The sequence below is a fragment of the Colletotrichum navitas genome, assembly GCF_030913465.1.
Source record: "Colletotrichum navitas strain CBS 125086 chromosome Unknown LY79scaffold_31, whole genome shotgun sequence".
NCBI lineage: Eukaryota > Fungi > Ascomycota > Sordariomycetes > Glomerellales > Glomerellaceae > Colletotrichum > Colletotrichum navitas.
In genome coordinates this window covers 165,240-181,073 of record NW_026850577.1, presented here as the reverse complement: position 1 = coordinate 181,073, position 15,834 = coordinate 165,240, and the positions used below count along the sequence as shown (strand labels likewise).

At 56.2% G+C, this 15,834-nt stretch overlaps 6 protein-coding genes across 6 annotated transcripts; 3 read left to right on the top strand and 3 right to left on the bottom strand.

Moving 5' to 3' along the window:
- Nucleotides 1-1,397: 1,397 nt before the first annotated feature.
- Nucleotides 1,398-3,866, top strand: LY79DRAFT_632463 (CFEM domain-containing protein). The gene is made up of 8 exons (XM_060562195.1): nucleotides 1,398-1,708; nucleotides 1,780-1,915; nucleotides 2,010-2,191; nucleotides 2,263-2,299; nucleotides 2,361-2,428; nucleotides 2,512-2,894; nucleotides 2,946-3,013; nucleotides 3,111-3,866. The coding sequence occupies exons 1-8, from the start codon at nucleotides 1,598-1,600 to the stop codon at nucleotides 3,674-3,676; spliced, it is 1,551 nt and encodes a 516-aa protein (XP_060413937.1). The 5' UTR covers nucleotides 1,398-1,597; the 3' UTR covers nucleotides 3,677-3,866.
- Nucleotides 3,867-7,131: 3,265 nt separating this feature from the next.
- LY79DRAFT_515771 (uncharacterized protein) lies at nucleotides 7,132-7,956 on the top strand (the record flags this gene model as incomplete). Its single annotated transcript, XM_060554750.1, has 2 exons — nucleotides 7,132-7,563; nucleotides 7,675-7,956. The coding sequence occupies 2 exons, from the start codon at nucleotides 7,132-7,134 to the stop codon at nucleotides 7,954-7,956; spliced, it is 714 nt and encodes a 237-aa protein (XP_060413936.1).
- Nucleotides 7,957-8,215: 259 nt separating this feature from the next.
- LY79DRAFT_218716 (thioesterase superfamily protein) lies at nucleotides 8,216-9,419 on the bottom strand. The gene is made up of 8 exons (XM_060551588.1): nucleotides 9,228-9,419; nucleotides 9,123-9,163; nucleotides 9,009-9,024; nucleotides 8,892-8,957; nucleotides 8,716-8,830; nucleotides 8,570-8,635; nucleotides 8,433-8,511; nucleotides 8,216-8,375 (listed from the first exon to the last, which is right to left on the bottom strand). The coding sequence occupies exons 1-8, from the start codon at nucleotides 9,264-9,266 to the stop codon at nucleotides 8,303-8,305; spliced, it is 495 nt and encodes a 164-aa protein (XP_060413935.1). The 5' UTR covers nucleotides 9,267-9,419; the 3' UTR covers nucleotides 8,216-8,302.
- Nucleotides 9,420-9,559: 140 nt separating this feature from the next.
- On the top strand, nucleotides 9,560-11,649 carry LY79DRAFT_218706 (transcription factor tfb2). The gene is made up of 2 exons (XM_060551587.1): nucleotides 9,560-10,132; nucleotides 10,201-11,649. Exons 1-2 carry the CDS (start codon nucleotides 10,059-10,061, stop codon nucleotides 11,483-11,485), a joined length of 1,359 nt encoding a protein of 452 aa, XP_060413934.1. The 5' UTR covers nucleotides 9,560-10,058; the 3' UTR covers nucleotides 11,486-11,649.
- Nucleotides 11,650-11,927: 278 nt separating this feature from the next.
- LY79DRAFT_590401 (uncharacterized protein) lies at nucleotides 11,928-13,857 on the bottom strand (the record flags this gene model as incomplete). The annotated part of the gene is given in 3 exon segments (XM_060561147.1): nucleotides 11,928-12,121; nucleotides 12,133-12,580; nucleotides 12,655-13,857. 3 exon segments carry the CDS (start codon nucleotides 13,855-13,857, stop codon nucleotides 11,928-11,930), a joined length of 1,845 nt encoding a protein of 614 aa, XP_060413933.1.
- Nucleotides 13,858-14,599: 742 nt separating this feature from the next.
- Nucleotides 14,600-15,655, bottom strand: LY79DRAFT_590400 (NRDE protein-domain-containing protein; the record flags this gene model as incomplete). Its single annotated transcript, XM_060561146.1, has 1 exon — nucleotides 14,600-15,655. The coding sequence occupies one exon, from the start codon at nucleotides 15,653-15,655 to the stop codon at nucleotides 14,600-14,602; it is 1,056 nt and encodes a 351-aa protein (XP_060413932.1).
- Between the last annotated feature and the right edge of the window lie 179 nt (nucleotides 15,656-15,834).

Genomic DNA, 15,834 nt, shown 5'->3' with positions numbered 1-15,834 from the left:
TAGAGGTGGGGGTAAGTTTGAGGCGATTCTGCAAGGGACTGACGGACATCACGGACATCAGAAGAGATAGTATACGGGTACTACTGTGAAGCATGTGAAGTGTACATCAACCCCTCCTGCCCCTCCTCATCATGTCTTGAGAGGAGAGGTTGAGCAAAACAGCAAACGAACAGTGGGCCCGGCGCCTCATCCTCTTGGAGCGGCACGGACGGGGTCAAAGAGTTGGATTCTTTCCAAGTCAAGACGTCGCCGACGACGACACCGCCGTCGAATCAATATCTGCGGCACCGGTGGCATGCATTCCCCCACGTGGCTGCCTTGATGGCGTCCTCTGATCATGGAAAGATGGAACCGTTATCGACTCAAAAGACACAATATGGCCCACTTCAGCCGAATGGAGGATGGCACCCGCTTGGTCTCTAAACGACACTCAAGAGCAAACGTAGGTGAGGGTTCCGTGTGACGAACTCACGTTTCCTGCTGCTGAGACCGAGCCCATGTGTACGCCGTTCAAAGAATTCAGTGTTACGTCGACGTTCACATGGGATCCAACAATGAAACCCTGGCGAGTCATCCGAGCATCGACCGTCTGTCTTCTCGCTACGTAGTAGTATCAAGCATCGTTACCGAAGCCCGATAACAATTCGGTAACCTATATCACGTGGCCTAACGCATAACCAGTAACGCTTATAATCTGGAACATACTACTACAGTCGCAGTGGGCTCCAGTTTGTCTCGTCCACGTAACATTGAGATTTTCGCACGTGGTCAAGATGGCAATAAGGATGCGGGAATCCACCGATTTCGAAATGTGTATTGTCTTTGATAACGCGGTAGCGGAAAAACAAAGGGGGCCGTCGAACGAAGCATCTCACTTTTCCATAGACCTCGATACACCCAAGGCTGTTATTGCTATGTTCCTGCAGTAGGCAGATATCCTCGTTAGCGGCACCCGACAAGCCTCACGGTGCCACCGAAAAGCAATGCAGCTGAGGACTGGTTCGTATCCGGCCATTGCAAGTGATCCAGTGTAACGGACCTTGCTGCTACCCAGTGTGTCAAACCATTGACCTTGGGATGCAACCTTCTTCTCTCGCTGGACCCATGAGCCTTTGATTATCCATGCCGGTACCAGTATTTCAGCAGTAAATGGGATCCTTACCTTCAAATTACCACCCGTTTTAAAGGGGCGGAGCTGTGTTTAGCCAGGGCTGGCGGGTCCGCGAGTCATTATCAGCAACCCTGGTCCTCAGCGTAGCATGCAGCATCGTGGTACTGAGCGCGGCATTCTGTCTGGCCTATCCGTAATCCGATCCAGGTGGCCGGGTCTTCCTTGCTGATTGTGGTTCGCACACGAGTAATTGCACCCTGATCCGGATTGGAAGAACACAGATGTCCGAAGATATATATCATTTACTATGTAAACTAGAGATTGCCGCGGATCTTTCCCCAATGCTGCGTCCCGTCAAATAGCCCTGGAGGAGGTCGAACTGCGAATCGACTGACAACGGACAACGGACAACGGCCCGACAACCACAACCGAGCAACGCGCGAGAGACTTGCAAGGCCAGGAAGGATTAGCAGACAATCGCCCAGGATGGCCGCCGCGGCCCGACTCTTCTTCGCCTTGCTCGCCTGCTTCCTCGGTCTCGGAAGCATCGGTCATGCGGCGACGGACCTGTTGCCGTCAGAGCTGCCGAGCTGCGCCGTGAGTGGAAATATCCAACAAAGAAAAGGAATTTTGGTTTCGACGTGGACAGCCGGACTCACGCGCATTAGTTGAACTGTATCCTCCTGGAATCCAGCCACACAAACTGCGCCATCACGAACCAAACTTGCTTGTGCGCGGATCGAGCTTTCAACAACGTGGTCGAGACATGCGTGACGGCCAAGTGTACAGTCAAGGAAGCGCTAGGTGAGTGTTCCCGGGGCCGGTTCGCATCAGGGCCAGGAAAGGGGGGAGGAGAAGGAGGATTTTGGTATTAACCGGTTGGGCGATGCCCCTGTAGTTGCCAAGAACGAGACGATGTCGGCCTGCGGAGTGCCCGTGGAAGTGCACGACGAAGTCTTTCAGTATCTGCGCGGCATTCTCTTCGCGCTGCCAACGTTCTTCATCGTCGTGCGGCTTACCAGCAAATATTTGAAGCTGTCACAATGGGGCCATGATGACACGACCATTGTGATCGCCTATGTAAGGCTTTACCCACTCCGGGCCCTCTCCGGCTACCGGACTGCCCGTACATTGGCTAACCGTATACAAAGGTCGTCCTCGCGGCGTTCATGCCGGCAAACTACCTTTGTGAGTTGCGCTGCTTATCAGCTGGGTCCCCGCTACTACGATACTAACACCAATCTCACAGTGGCCGAATCCGGCGGCGCCAGGGACATATGGACGCTCACGCCTCGAGAAATCACAGACACACTCCTGGTAAGACTGCAGTCTCTCATCCAACGCGCTTCCCTGGAAGTTCAAGTCTTCATAAGCTAACTGCAAAACCGGAACGAAAAAAGATAGTGTACATCTTCGGCATATGCTACATAACGTGTCTCGCAGCCATCAAGGCCTCCATCCTCTTCCTCTTCCTCCGCATCTTCCCTGAGGGAATGTTCCGGAGGGCCCTGTGGTACACGCAGGTCTTCAACCTCTTGCTGTTGATATCTTTCCTAGCCGCCACGATCGCGTCCTGCCAGCCCATCGAGTACTTCTGGATCGGGTGGTCGAAGGAGACGGAGGGCAAGTGCTTCGACGTGAACTTGTTTAGCTTATGCCATGGCGCCATCAACGTCGCGCTAGACGTGTGGATGCTCGCGCTGCCCATGTCGCAGATCTACCACTTGAAGATGGACCAGAAGCAGAAGACGGGCGTGATGCTCATGCTCGGCGTCGGAGTCTTGTGAGTCGGACTGCCCTCCGAGTAAGAGAAACGAAGCTAACTATGAGAAAGCCTTGTGGCAGTCAGCGCCTATCGTATACGGGCACTTACAACATTTGCGACATCATTTAACGCCACAGGTGAGAGCTTCCCTGGACCCGTTCTTCTGCTTTTACAAACGGGCGTGTGTGCTTGCCCGTCGAGCGTGCAGGCTTGCGACTGACGCCATGTTCCTAGCCAACGCGTACCAGACCTCCATCTGGTCTCACATCGAGCTCTGCGTGGGCATCTTTGTGGCCTGCCTACCGAGCACGCGCCAGCTCTGGGGCATGGTGGTCCCCAGGATCGTCAGGGTGACGCACGCCTCGTTGACCAGATCGGGCAAGGGCTCCTTCGCCGCGAGCCAGGCCTTGCGCTCGACACCAGGCGGCGTCGGCGACGACAAGCCGTCGCGCTTCATATCGGACGAGCAGTCGTCGGTTTCTCACCTGCTGCACGACGGCAGCGAGATCGGCCTCAACACCCTCGGATACTCGGCATCGGTGCGCGCAAAGGCGGCGAACCGCACGGTCGTGATCGAGGCGTGGCCCAGGCCGAAGGGCTCACCCGAAAGTTGGAAAAGCAGCTCCGGAGAGATAGCAACGGTGCAGGAGGATGGAAACCATTACTATTCGGGGAAAGGGGTGCTCGTGTCAAGAGACGTGACAAGGCATGTCGAACTGGGGGAGGAGCCGAGGCAAACGGAGCCGCCGCGACATATCGGGTTTCACGCCGTCGATGGCATTGCGAGATCACCGCCGTAGTTTATAGCCGGGCTGCCTCTGCCAGTGATCACGCTGGTCGTGGTGATGAGAGCACCTAGAAGCCTCGCCCTGGGCGTTACACTGGCTGCGCATAATTTAGTCCTAATCCACCTCGCCTCCGCCTGCAAGTCTCCAACTCTTCAAACCTCGTAGGTCCTACTAACCTCGTAGTTCCTACTTGTCGACCATCTGGGGCGTGGGACTTAGTGGGCTGCCAATGTACGGCTCAGGTCCATGAGGGAATGGGGAAAAGTAGATAGGAAGTGTCTCCCTGGCAAAAGTAGGAAGGCAGACTATATAATACCTTCATGGGTACCTCGTCACGGCTGGGGAAGCGACAAGGCTCAAGCCTAATGTGGCTGTTGAGATGGGAGCACTCTTGCCTACCCCTACGGCACCTTTTCCTGTTTTCCGCATTCTAAGCCCGGACATTTCGATTACGGAGGATTCGGATGTTGATCGTCAGCATCGCAAGTCATGAGCGCTGAAGAGCCCCGCGCCGGCGTCGAAAGTGGAGAGGTGCCAGTCGGCCGCCATGATCGGGCGTTGCGAATAGCCTTCGCCTACCTGAACGAAGGGTTGTGGAATGGCAACGGATTGCTCGACGTCGTTGATCAACTCCACTCCCGTGAGTGGTCATTCGGCAAGAGAAGCTTGAGGTTCAACCGGTACGCTCCAGATGCTGATCCTGAAGAATAAGAACACAGAATAATGAATCAGGAGAACCAAAAGAAACAAGGGCTAATAAGCAATCGCTGGGGGTGTGAACCCGAGCTTGGGAGCGAGGAGGAGGTCGCTTTCCTGGTGGCCGTTGCGGCGAGGGAAACGGAGGGCGCCAGTGCGAGCAGCGACGGCAACGACAACCTGGATTATGCCACGCGGTCGCATATGTTTCTAGGGGTGCTGCTCATGGCTTCTGAAACGACGGAGAGAGACCGGTATGTAGAGGGCCCAGGGAGGCGACTAGTGGAGGCGGGTAGACCTGTGAGAGAGAGGCCGAGCGAGGAGTGCAGCACGTCATGTTGGTCACGGAGCCGCATGTTTGCGAGGGGCACGTAGAGGACCTGAGTGTGTTGCTACGAAGCGTCTTGGAGGAAAATGGGAAACATTTTGCAAGATGGAAGCTTTTGCCTACTTTCAAGGAATACAGCTTTAAGCTGAAACCGAGCAAGAGAGAAAGTAGCTCACCGACAGGGCGGCATATCCATGGTGTCACACGACTCTTTCCGGGCCATGATCCGCCCGAGAGCCCGGCACGGGCTGAAGATGGACTGGGTACAGAGGTTCTACGAGATGTCGGAAAATCACGAGATGAATTCGGACACATGCAACCTGATTTCCTTGAGGAGACCTAGATATAGTGAGGGTTTTACGTACCGTGATATTACATACGTACCGTTTGAACTGTACTAGACCGCTTATGGGGGTTTCGAGCGACTATATCCTCCAATAGAGAGGGGCTTTTGGATAGTCATCATTCTCTATTGGGCTTCATGTCGTGTACCGACAAACGGCCTAAGAAAGAAAACGTAAAATATTCCCATAGGTAAAGTTTTCCGACGCAACCGAATGCTTCACACGCGCCGCGGTGGCGGTTATATCGTCTTTCAACCAAGCGGCCCGCGATTGCTTCTTTTCTTTCTCGCCTACGAAAGGGACAGACCACTTTACCCTGGCTATTTGCCGCAACTTAGACCTAGGTCGCCGCCACGGTGGCAGAAAACAGTTCCTCAATGGCGAATCATTACTAGCTTGAGCAATCTCCGTCTGGATGAATGCAGACTGGCCGGTGGCTGCAGAAGCTAGGGAATCAGCACCCTCTTACCGGGAACCGTGAAAGACGCACATAAGACACCACGAACATCATAAGAATGTCCCCAAATGATCTTCTGGTGAGGTACTCTGTGATACGAATATCGATTCCTCGTCAATATGGAACTCGACCCGTGCTTTGGGGTTCATCTGCGATTTGACATGCACTACAGGCGCGGTAAACTGTATACTGCCACAAGTCGCACTGGGTTAATCAACTGCCAAACGAAGGCCTTTCGCATCAAAATGCAATTTCCATATGGTTGGGTTTGCATACTCGCAGCAGGATGAAATCCTCAGTGGAGGAGATGCTTACATAGTTCCAATGCCAAGCCGCTAAGTTGCTGCCGGGCACGGCCGCAGCAGACACTGCCACTTCGATGGTGGAAGACATCGTGATGAAATTCCACTTTGTGCACTGCCACTGCCAGAAGCTCTCAAGGAATCTGTCGTCTATCGAACTTGGCTGTCTTATCGGTGGTTGTAAGCAAGTTCATGCATGCCACATCGGATCTCCAGTTGCCAAGACACCTACGTAGGATTCTCATCCACATCAGCAGAGCTTCCCTAGGGGCGTTGATAAAGACAAAAGACGACACTAATTGCCGTTGGTTGACGTAGCTACGTACGTCAGGTTGAGGCCAAACGGGATCCGATGAGGGTAAGAATAAAAATAAGCTTTAGAATCGATCCCGCGCGCCACGGGGTCCACCGTCGTCCGCACGAGACAAGGAACGGTCCACGCGCCAGTGGGCCATCGATATTCTATCACAATCGACATGGAGAATCATAGGCACCGAATCAGCCCATGTCTTGGGGCTTTTTCTCCTCTTTGAAGACACCGCTCGTGTCCCTCCAGGGGTAGCCACCCTCTAAGTGAAGGTTGAGAAATGCGCCCTGCTAATGGACTGGGCGGCAGCATAGATGGGCCTGCCAGCGAACCAGGTGTGAAGGAGTCTGGTTCCATGGGAGTTGAGCGCCCGAAAGTGGGGATATACTCGTGAAGGGGTGAGTGAATGAGGCACAGCATGAGGCACAGCAGGCAGCAACCTCTTTTTTTCCACATCCGCTTTGCGTGGGAATGAAGAGGTCAATATGATCCGCGAAATCACAGCGACCCAAAGGGGACTACCGCGGCGGGGTCTTTGGGGAAATATCGTCAGGCACTTTGCGAGGCGGTTGCGAATACACATATATGGAGACGCTATCCCGAGGGGATCATGAGTGATGGATGACAGTCGAGTCCCTCCAACACTCACACATCCCGCACGACGACCGCGGCAGCTCCCTCGGAGAAGAACGGAAAAACGAGCCGGCTTTCAAACATGTATCCAGACACCCTCTACATCGTATACATAGTCGCCGCCGTGCTGGTGGGGCTGGTCACTCTCCCCGCCCTGGTTCTCACCATCATCCTCAACTTTCACACACCGCGGAGCAGCGATGAGAACAGTGTCCAATGGGTGACTTACGTCAAACTAGCCTTCCGGCTGTTTACTCTGTGCGTGCTTCGTTGTTTCCCCCTTCCCTCCCCCGAGTCTAAGCGCCAAACCCCCCGTAGTTGCCATGTACTGACATGAGAGGCCTCTAGGAGCAATATTATGGCGATGGTCGCTCTGGGCATGTTCGCCGACACTTTCTTCATGCCTTATGAGGCTTACAGCCGCAGGTACTTGGTCGGATGGACCATACAAAGCCTCAGCATATTCTTCACGCACGTGGGGGCGGCGTCCGTCTTCATCTCCCTCTTCTACCTCGCCCGAGTCGTCGCCCGTCCCCCGTCCGACGAGACGTCCAGGGGGCTCCGCGACGCGCAGAAGTGGGCTCTCGGCGCCCTCGTCTGGGTGTGCCTGGCTAGCATCACCTCCATGGGCCTCTACATCAGCGTTTGGGCTGTGTGGGTCGTGAGCGACCGTTATAGCGGTGATAGCTCTGACCCATCCTACGCCGCCCGCAGCCTTGCCAGCTTCGCTTTCAACGTAGCCCTCTACGCAACAGACCTAATCTGCGCCATCGGCGTCCTGGTTTACATTGTAAAGGCCCGCAAGAAACTCCTTGGTACCCCGCTGCAAAAGGTACGTTTGTTTCCGGGATATGCTTTTTTTCTTCTTCAGTTTCCGTTTCCTAAAGATTGATTCTGCTGTGAGGAAGGTCTATTGGATCCAGATGCTGATGGCAACCTCCAGGCCTCGGACATCCTGCTCGCATGCGGCATTCTCTGGCTATTCAGCGTCGTGTGGCTGGTGTTGTCCATTATCTTGAACAGCATGGCAATTTATCCTTGGAGTGGCGTCTGGGTAAGGTGCCTGTTCATCATCCTCGACGTCTTGCTTTACATCTATCCGACGTTCGTTGTCCTCGTCCTCCAGTATGTGCTGGTGACCACGGACAAGTATGCCGTGTGGCAGCCCCAGGAGCAGGAGCAGGAGCAGGAGCAGCCTACCAAGAACACGGAGCAGGTTGTGTAGGGAAGCTTGTTGTCGGAAAAGACGCTTGCTGCTCGTCTAGTAGCACAGGAGACGCCGGGGAGACAAACGGCGAAAGAGATGTACAGAGTGAGGGTTTGTTTCTTCTACTTTGGGGGACGCGGAGCGGCAGAGTTTACGACCATGATTATGACTACGGCCACGGCTACGGCTGAGACAGTGACCCTAGACACGGAGAAACTCCTTCTTAGTTTTAACTACTGTATAGCGTAATAATACCACTTATACTCGTCCATCAAGACATGTGCCCCCTAAATATCTATTCTAGGCCCTGACTTTCCTACAACTGTTTCACTCGTCCCACTGTGGAGCATTCCGACGTCCTAGTCTACTTCTCCTCCTCGGCAACGTACTCGTCCGGCGCGACAAAGTCCTCCGTTTCCCACGTCTTTGCGATGTACCTTGACGAAGTCAGCGAAAAATGGTGACTGGGGCCCGACCGGGCGATCGGGACTCACTTGGTGTGGCTGCCTCGCGCTGCTAGCTCTCCCTTCTTATTGAAGAAGGTGACTGTCGTGTACGCCAGGGTTCTTCCCACTGCGGGCACGTCAGTTGGAAAACCATCTCCCACATCGCCGGCTGGGCCGAAGCTTACTCTTGTCACAGATGGCAGTGCCCGTCATGATGTCGCCCGGTTTCCCTCCCGGGTTTAGGTATGTGACTGCCTTGGTCAGCATGCCGTTGCGAGCGGTAGTTTTGCACGCATCGAGGCTCATCCAATTGCCGTTGACTGTTGCATACCATTAATGTCAGTTGACACGCCGGTCATGAAGCGGCCCTTGGAGGCCACGGCGAGCGAGCCACCGAGGTCAACGAGACTGGCAAGGGTGCCGCCGTGAATTGTAGAGAGACGGTTCTTGATCAAGTTAGCTAGGCTCGCTCAGCTCAACTAGCAGCGACGGAGGTGCGAGACACACTGTGTGCTCCTTCTGGATGGCCAGCTCAAAGTCAACCTTGCCCACCGAAGCGCCGGTGACCCGGAACTAGAAGCGAGTGAGCCGGGGTTCCCAGTAATGAACCAGGCGTGATCTCACATTGTTACCGAGTAATCTGACATATGTCAGTGTTTAGGATATGAGATGAACATTTTGTAGGCACCGAGAACAAGAATAAATGTCATGAGTCCCGGTGCATGCATGCTCACTCACCTCGGCTCCAGACCAGAGTCTTTGGCGAACGAGTTGAGAACCTGGCGGGGGTTTCGTTTTAGATACGATACCAATTCACCTGGCGAGAGCTCTGTTGGAACTCACTGAACGCACGAAGCGCAAGGGCGGCAACTTGGGAGGCATCTTGGGTTCTTTGGAGGCTATCTGACTTGAGAAGGGACCGGGAGAATAAGGCACAAGAGGTGAAGGTGAGTTGTGAATGAGAATGAGGTGAGCGATGAGAGAGAGCTCGGGCGAGCTTCGGCAATTGGGACCGGAAGGGAGTTGCGACTGAGGATGACGTTCGTTGGGGAAGGGGCAGTACGTACCTTGACCGATAAGGATAAGGATATACCTAAGAATAAGAGCACGTTGAGTGTTGATAGATACGTACCTGGCCCCCTTGCCTGAGGCGGAAACTTCCGCCAACCCCTGCAATCATCAATCATTGAATGATGACCGCTATCGCCGTCTGTCGCAAACAATCGTGACCTGCTGGCCTTCCTCGACACATTCAACCCCCACGAAACGATCTCCACGATCACCTCTCCCCCGGGGATTCGAACCGCCGGCCCCGAACCTGCGCTCCTCTCGCTCCCGAAACATGAGATAAACACCCACCCCCCGCCGAAGAAGAAAAAAAAGACCCCTTCAGCGCGTAAAACTGCCCATCATGTCGGTCAGCTCGGGTCAATCGCTCCAGCTGGCCGACTACCTGGAGAAGCTGCCGGGCACGACCTTCAGGAAGCTCTACCTGCAGCCCTCGACGGCCTTTGCCATCTTCCGAAGAATGATTCCGCCGTTGGGTGAGCAGCAGCCCGTCTTCCCCGACTGACACGCGCGCGCGCTCGTCGTGCGTGGGGGAGGGTTTTTCGTCGTGCTTTGTCGGAACGCAGGTTTACTGATCCCGGAGCCCAACCAGCAAAGACCATAGTCATGGCCATTCTCTATATGCCCAAGCCCATGTTGTTGGAGGACCTGGATGTCTGGGTCAAACCAGAATCGCGAAGGTGCGCGCGCTTGAAAGAGTCCAATTGCATCGTCTCGACTAACTCAATCCCTTGACACCCGTCTGCAGGCAGAAAGACCAGGCCATCTCGACCCTCCGCAGCCTCCACATCCTCCAGATCACCGTGCCCTCCAAGGAACGCCCCCAGGAGATGCAGCTCACCACCAACTTCAAGAACTCGCTGCGTCTCGCCCTCGAGGGCGGCGGCACCCACAACTCGTTCGGCGTGCCCTCCTCCCTCCCCGTCCCGCCCGAGATCACCGTGCCCTTTCTCGACCGCTACGCCCGCCGTAAGTGGGAGGACATCCTGCACTACATTGTCAACACGGTCAACCCTGGCGGCGCCGACCTGGGCGGGCCTAAGTCGTCCGTTAAGAACCTGCTCGTCGCTGGCCAGCTCGTCCGCCGCCAGGGCTCCGCCGTCGGCATCACCCAGGCCGGCTTCACCTTCCTCCTGCAGGAGGCCAACGCCCAGGTCTGGACCCTGCTGCTGCTGTGGCTTGAGGCCACCGACCACGCCGAGGATGCCGCCGGCATGGAGAGCACCGACATGCTCAGCTTCCTCTTCCTTCTCGCCAGCCTTGAGCTCGGCCGTCCCTACGATACGAACGCCCTCACCGAGGCCCGCCGCAACATGCTCCCCAGCCTCCTCGACTTCGGCCTCATCTACATCCCCTCCCACAAGCCTCAGCAGTACTTCCCCACCCGCCTCGCCACCACCCTCACCAGCAGTTCCAGCGCCCTTCGCAGCGCCGGTGCCGGCTTCTCCGCCGCTCTCGCCGCCGCCACCGCCGCGCGGCCCTCCAACGGCCTCACCCCGGGCGGCGGCGGCGGCGGCGGCGGCGAGGACGGCAAGGGCGGCAGCGGCAGCATCATCGTCGAGACCAACTACCGCGTCTACGCCTACGGCCAGACCCCGCTGCAGATCGCCGTGCTCTCCCTCTTTTGCAAGCTCAAGCTCCGCTTCGCCGACATGGTCTCGGGCCGCCTCACGCGCAACTCGATCCGCAACGCCGTCGAGCGCGGCATCACGGCCGACCAGATCATCTCGTACCTCGCCGCCCACGCCCACGAGCAGATGCACCGCATGGCCGCCGCCCGCAGCCGGCCCATCCTGCCCCCCACCGTCATCGACCAGATCCGCCTGTGGCAGCTCGAGACGGAGCGCATGACGACGACGAGCGGCTTCCTGTTCCGCGACTTTGACAGCCCTCGTGAGTACGACGATATCGCGGGCTACGCCGCCGAGATCGGCGTCCTGGTCTGGCGCAATGACAAGCTCGGCATGTTCTTCGCGAGCAAGCACGAGCAGATTAGGGACTATCTCAAGCTCAGGAAGAAGGCGGAGGACTAGACCCATGGCGATGGTGCCTGTACGTACTGTGATGAGAGAGAGAGACAGAGAAAGAGAGAGACAGAGAGGAGCATAGAAAATGGCGAGGCGCCACACCACACTGGGTCACTGAAATGCATTAGCAGGCGTTTGGGGATGGACATGGAGACGGTCGCGCTCCAGTGTAGAAAGTTAAAAACAGGGTATCGGGTCCCAACAGCCAAGTTTTCATCTCTCGTAACGGGCATCTAGACATATTGCATGGATACCTATAGCGTGTCCCTTGTACCAGCTTCGTGTACAAACAACGACTCTCCCTGCCTTTCCGAGGGGTAACAATGAGCTAATAGTGCAGATTCCGCATCCCTCCAGTCCGGTTCCAACATGTAATGAAAACGCCGATAACCATGATGCTTCTTTTGGCCGAGCCTCCCCCCCCTCCCCCCCGATATCATAACCCCCCTCAAAAAGCCCCCAAAAGCTGTTTGCCCTTTGTTGTCTCCTTGCCTGATCGAGAGCCACCCGTACCCTGTCTGCTGCTTCCACTAAAGAGACGTGTCACGAATCCCCTTTCCGCGCCTGTGCTTTTCGGCAAGAGAGCATCGCGTTTATTCTTGCGCGCGTACGCCTCTTGCCAGGCATGTAGACTCTTTTGAGCTTCGGGGTACCACAAAGAGCGTCGAGGTGTAAGAATATGCGCAGGCAACGGTTGTCTTCGTCCGAGAGAAGGTTGGCTTCTGGAATGGCAGCGGTGCCATAACGGTCGAGCGCGGTGGTAGTGCTCAAGGGCAGGTTACCGCGGCCCTTGTAGGCTTCTCGCTGTTGAGATAGCAGAGTGGCTTTGATTGCGTGAGCGGTGACCAAAGTCGACAGGGTTGTTTCCTGCAGGGATTCGCTTTGAAAGCGATCTTGTAAGGATAGGAAACGACCCGCCCAGTACGTCGATGGCTGGGCGGTGGTGATGATGACAGGATTGTCGTCGAGAGTCGTCGGCGTCGGCGTCACGGTTCTGGTCGGGCCATTAGACCCAAAGGTTGATGAAGTACTGGTTTTGCGAGACGGCACCGTCTGCTGAGAAACCTTGCGCTCGCTCCCGGTGAAGCTGGTCAGTGATGACTTGGAAAGAGAGGCCGTGAGGCTGGATAGGACTGTCAGAGTGCGAGACTTGGCGAGCCGCTTCTTTTCGGCACCTCCTTGACTAGGGGGTCGAGGTTGGGTTGGGGGCTGTTGCTGAAGGTACCGGGCCTCCTGATTAGAGCTTTCCAAGATTGGGCTGCTCCCGGAGGAGCGTAGAGTAGCGCCTCCCATGTCTTCCCCGTGACTGGATGTATATATTCTCTGGTGCTTTCCAGGTGGAAGCGCCGCCGTCCCAGTGATAGCGGTGATACTGGAGCTGGCGACTGTGGGGTTACTGGAGAGGGGACCTCTTCCGGAGAAGCTAGCAGAAAGGCGTCGTACTCCGTGGGTCGATGACGGGAGTCCAGAGACAGATTGTGGAATAGTCTGGCTTTCTTGGTTTCTGTTCGCGTCTTCCTGGCCAGGAAGGGATCCGTCTGGAGATGGAAAGCGTGTGAGGCCGGTGTTGGGGTGGGCAATCTCCCCCAGCGCTCGACGATCTTTGACAGCAGCGCGTCTTTGACGGCCGAAATGAAGTTTGTTGCTTGGGCCACTCTGTACGACTGGTCGCCTAGGGTGGGTTGGACCGGCTTCTGAGCATTGTGTGAGATCCGAGTCGTCCTGTACGTGGGTTCTGTCTTCATTTCCTGCCCGGGAAGCGCCAGAGTTACCGTCTCCTGGATCGACGACAGCAGAGACACTGCGAGATTCCTGATGAAGCTCTGGGCGCGGTTGCGTCGACTGTAGGTGGGATGGGCTAGCTTGCTTGGCCTCGTCGATGCTCGGAACGATGGTGATTTCTTTGGCACGCTCAATATCCGACGCGCCGATATGACGGACGGGCCCGACCGGTCCAGAGATGGTCGGTCGAGAGGCGTCAGGCCCAGAAACTCGCGGGCGGCGGCTTCGAAGGGGGAGGAACGAAGACGCAGATAGGCGGTCTCGCATTTTTCCAGGAGAACGACGATGATGGCACAAGGTATTATGAAGACGAGGAAAGCAGTGTATGAAATGGCCCAGAAAATGATGTCGAGCGTTGACAGCCACGCGTCGAGGGTCTTGGTGGAGGAGGCCGAAACGATGTTGTACGACTGCACGGTGGAGAGATGAAAGAGCTTAGCTGCAATGAAAAAAGTCCGGAACCACAGCGAGATCAGATGTAGGTTGATGTGGAAGAGTTGGACGCAATGAAAAAGAATTGTGACGAAGCAACTGTTGGTGTGGGCGAGGAGGACCAAGCCAAGCGAAGAGCCAGAACCGGGCTCGACGGAGGACATTGCTGGGAAGATAAGGACGACGGGGCAAAGGAAAACGGAAGTGGGTGAATTGCGTGCCCTCGTATAGATTCGGGACGAGAAAGAAAAATGCGTTTGACCTTCAGAGTATGCAGCCCCGAGTGAACGAGCGGGAGCGTCGAGTTGCAGCTACGACAAGTCTGAGCTCGGAGGTGAGGTTCAGATGAAAGAGGTGCTCTGATGCTTTCTGGATGGACGTTTGGAGGACGCGTTGCACGGCCTATTGGAGAGGGAAAAAAGCCTTTGGGTCAAGGCTGTGGGATATGCATCGAGTCCCTGCCGAGACAGTGGTATGTTGATCTCGGACAGAAAGTTCACAATGGTACGACTTTCCCGGTGGTTGAACTTGTTGCCATATTCCTGAAAGAACATCTCCATTGTGATGGCTTCATCGACGCTTATGCAGGAAATAACATAGGACCACCTCCCACGCGGTACCTACCTAGGTAGATAGGACGCTGGATGTCACGTCCGGTCCATCAAGGACGGTTGCTCTTTCTTTGAACAATGCGAATATTCCCTCTTGTAGCTTGACTCATTATCTAGGTACTTACCTACGTCGTACCATGATGCAGGAATCGATGCCCCCCCAATCCCCCTTCGAGTACACGGTCAGCTTCCGACCTAGCTAGATAGGCAAGTGGCTACCTAGGTAGGTAGGTAGCTACTTGCTCTTGATACACAATGTACACTCACCGTGACTGCGCGATGCATCTTGTAGCCCTTAGCTCTCCCAACCCTCAATCTTGAACTTGAACACCTCGTCGCCCTGGCCTCGCTCGATCGGGTTCCCATTCCCATCCCATAGGGCCCTCTCGCGATACGTAACGTTACCGTCCCAGTCGAGAGTTAAGATTGTCTGTCTTTGCGTGCCATATAAGCCTACTTCGTATCCTATATTGGCCTGCGCTGTCGGATCCGGCCGCTCGCCTAACTGCAGGCTTTCCGCCGCCTTTTGATCGTCGGTAGGCCACTGGCCCGGCCCTCTCGAGACGGCCTCCTGCATGGCCTTGCGGTGTCCTTCGTCCCCAAGGGCAGGGACGAAGATGGACTGCTTCAACTCCTTGATGTAGTCTGCCAGGCTCATACCGGGGTGCTTGGGCAGAGTGTCGGTATCGAGCACCTCGAAGAGTCGTTCGGCCAGGGCATCCTCGTCCAGACCCCGGACGACGGCATCCTGGATGGCTTCCTTCATGAGGCGCTTTCCGTTCACGACCTTGGGCCACGGCTCGCGACCCTCGAAGACGTCGTTGCTGAGCCCATACACTTCGTCACGATGCTCCGCGATCCAGGGCACGTCTTGCAGCTCATCGCACCTGTTGGAGATAATGGCGATGCCTTCAAGCGCGCGTTCGGGCTTCGAGTCGCTGCCGCGTTTCCGCTTCAGCTTGCCGGCGACCATGGAGAAGCCGCCGACGCCCTTGACGCCACCGTCCTTGACGAGGCGGTTCACCGATTCCGTGACGGGCTCTGCGGGGTCGAAGCCCAGCCAGGCCGTGACCATGCCGCCGCGGCTGCGAACGGCGTGGACCGGATGGCCAGCATCCCCGGGGTTGGTTTCGCGGTAGTTTGTGAGGACGGCGAGCTGGCCCGTCTTGGTGATGCCTAGCCACGTCCCCTTCTCCGCTCTCTGGAGGTCTCGGGCGGAGAGAACCGAGGCGCCGGAAGGATGGGACCACCAGTGCGGGCGGGAGGTCGGGCGCAGGATGAACTCGTCTCGGTTGTCGATGACGATGAGGGCGTAATCCGGATGGGCGGTGGTAATGAGAACAATACACATGTCGGGCGTTGGTACGTGGTGTAACCTGGAGTGGCGGGAGTCGCCGAGAGACTTTGGGCGTCTTCTCTTGGAGGTCTGGGCGTCGAATGCTTCCCTTTCGTCACTCGGTGATTCCGGCAGGGAGTCAGTGTTTGACGGCTTTCTTTGTTCGACTCTCCAGCGAGCGAGCGTTGAAAAGA

Bases quoted from the DNA above. Each gene is read 5' to 3' on its own strand.
- LY79DRAFT_632463 (XM_060562195.1), top strand. From the start codon at position 1,598: ATGGCCGCCGCGGCCCGACTCTTCTTCGCCTTGCTCGCCTGCTTCCTC. The intron at 1,916-2,009 runs GTGAGTGTTCCC...ATGCCCCTGTAG, and splicing joins TACAGTCAAGGAAGCGCTAG to TTGCCAAGAACGAGACGATG. The intron at 3,014-3,110 runs GTGAGAGCTTCC...CCATGTTCCTAG, and splicing joins GACATCATTTAACGCCACAG to CCAACGCGTACCAGACCTCC.
- LY79DRAFT_218716 (XM_060551588.1), bottom strand. From the start codon at position 9,266: ATGCCTCCCAAGTTGCCGCCCTTGCGCTTCGTGCGTTCA. The intron at 9,164-9,227 runs GTGAGTTCCAAC...AACCCCCGCCAG, and splicing joins CCTTGCGCTTCGTGCGTTCA to GTTCTCAACTCGTTCGCCAA. The intron at 8,831-8,891 runs GTGTGTCTCGCA...AACTTGATCAAG, and splicing joins CCATCCAGAAGGAGCACACA to AACCGTCTCTCTACAATTCA.
- LY79DRAFT_218706 (XM_060551587.1), top strand. From the start codon at position 10,059: ATGGCCATTCTCTATATGCCCAAGCCCATGTTGTTGGAGGACCTGGAT. The intron at 10,133-10,200 runs GTGCGCGCGCTT...ACCCGTCTGCAG, and splicing joins GTCAAACCAGAATCGCGAAG to GCAGAAAGACCAGGCCATCT.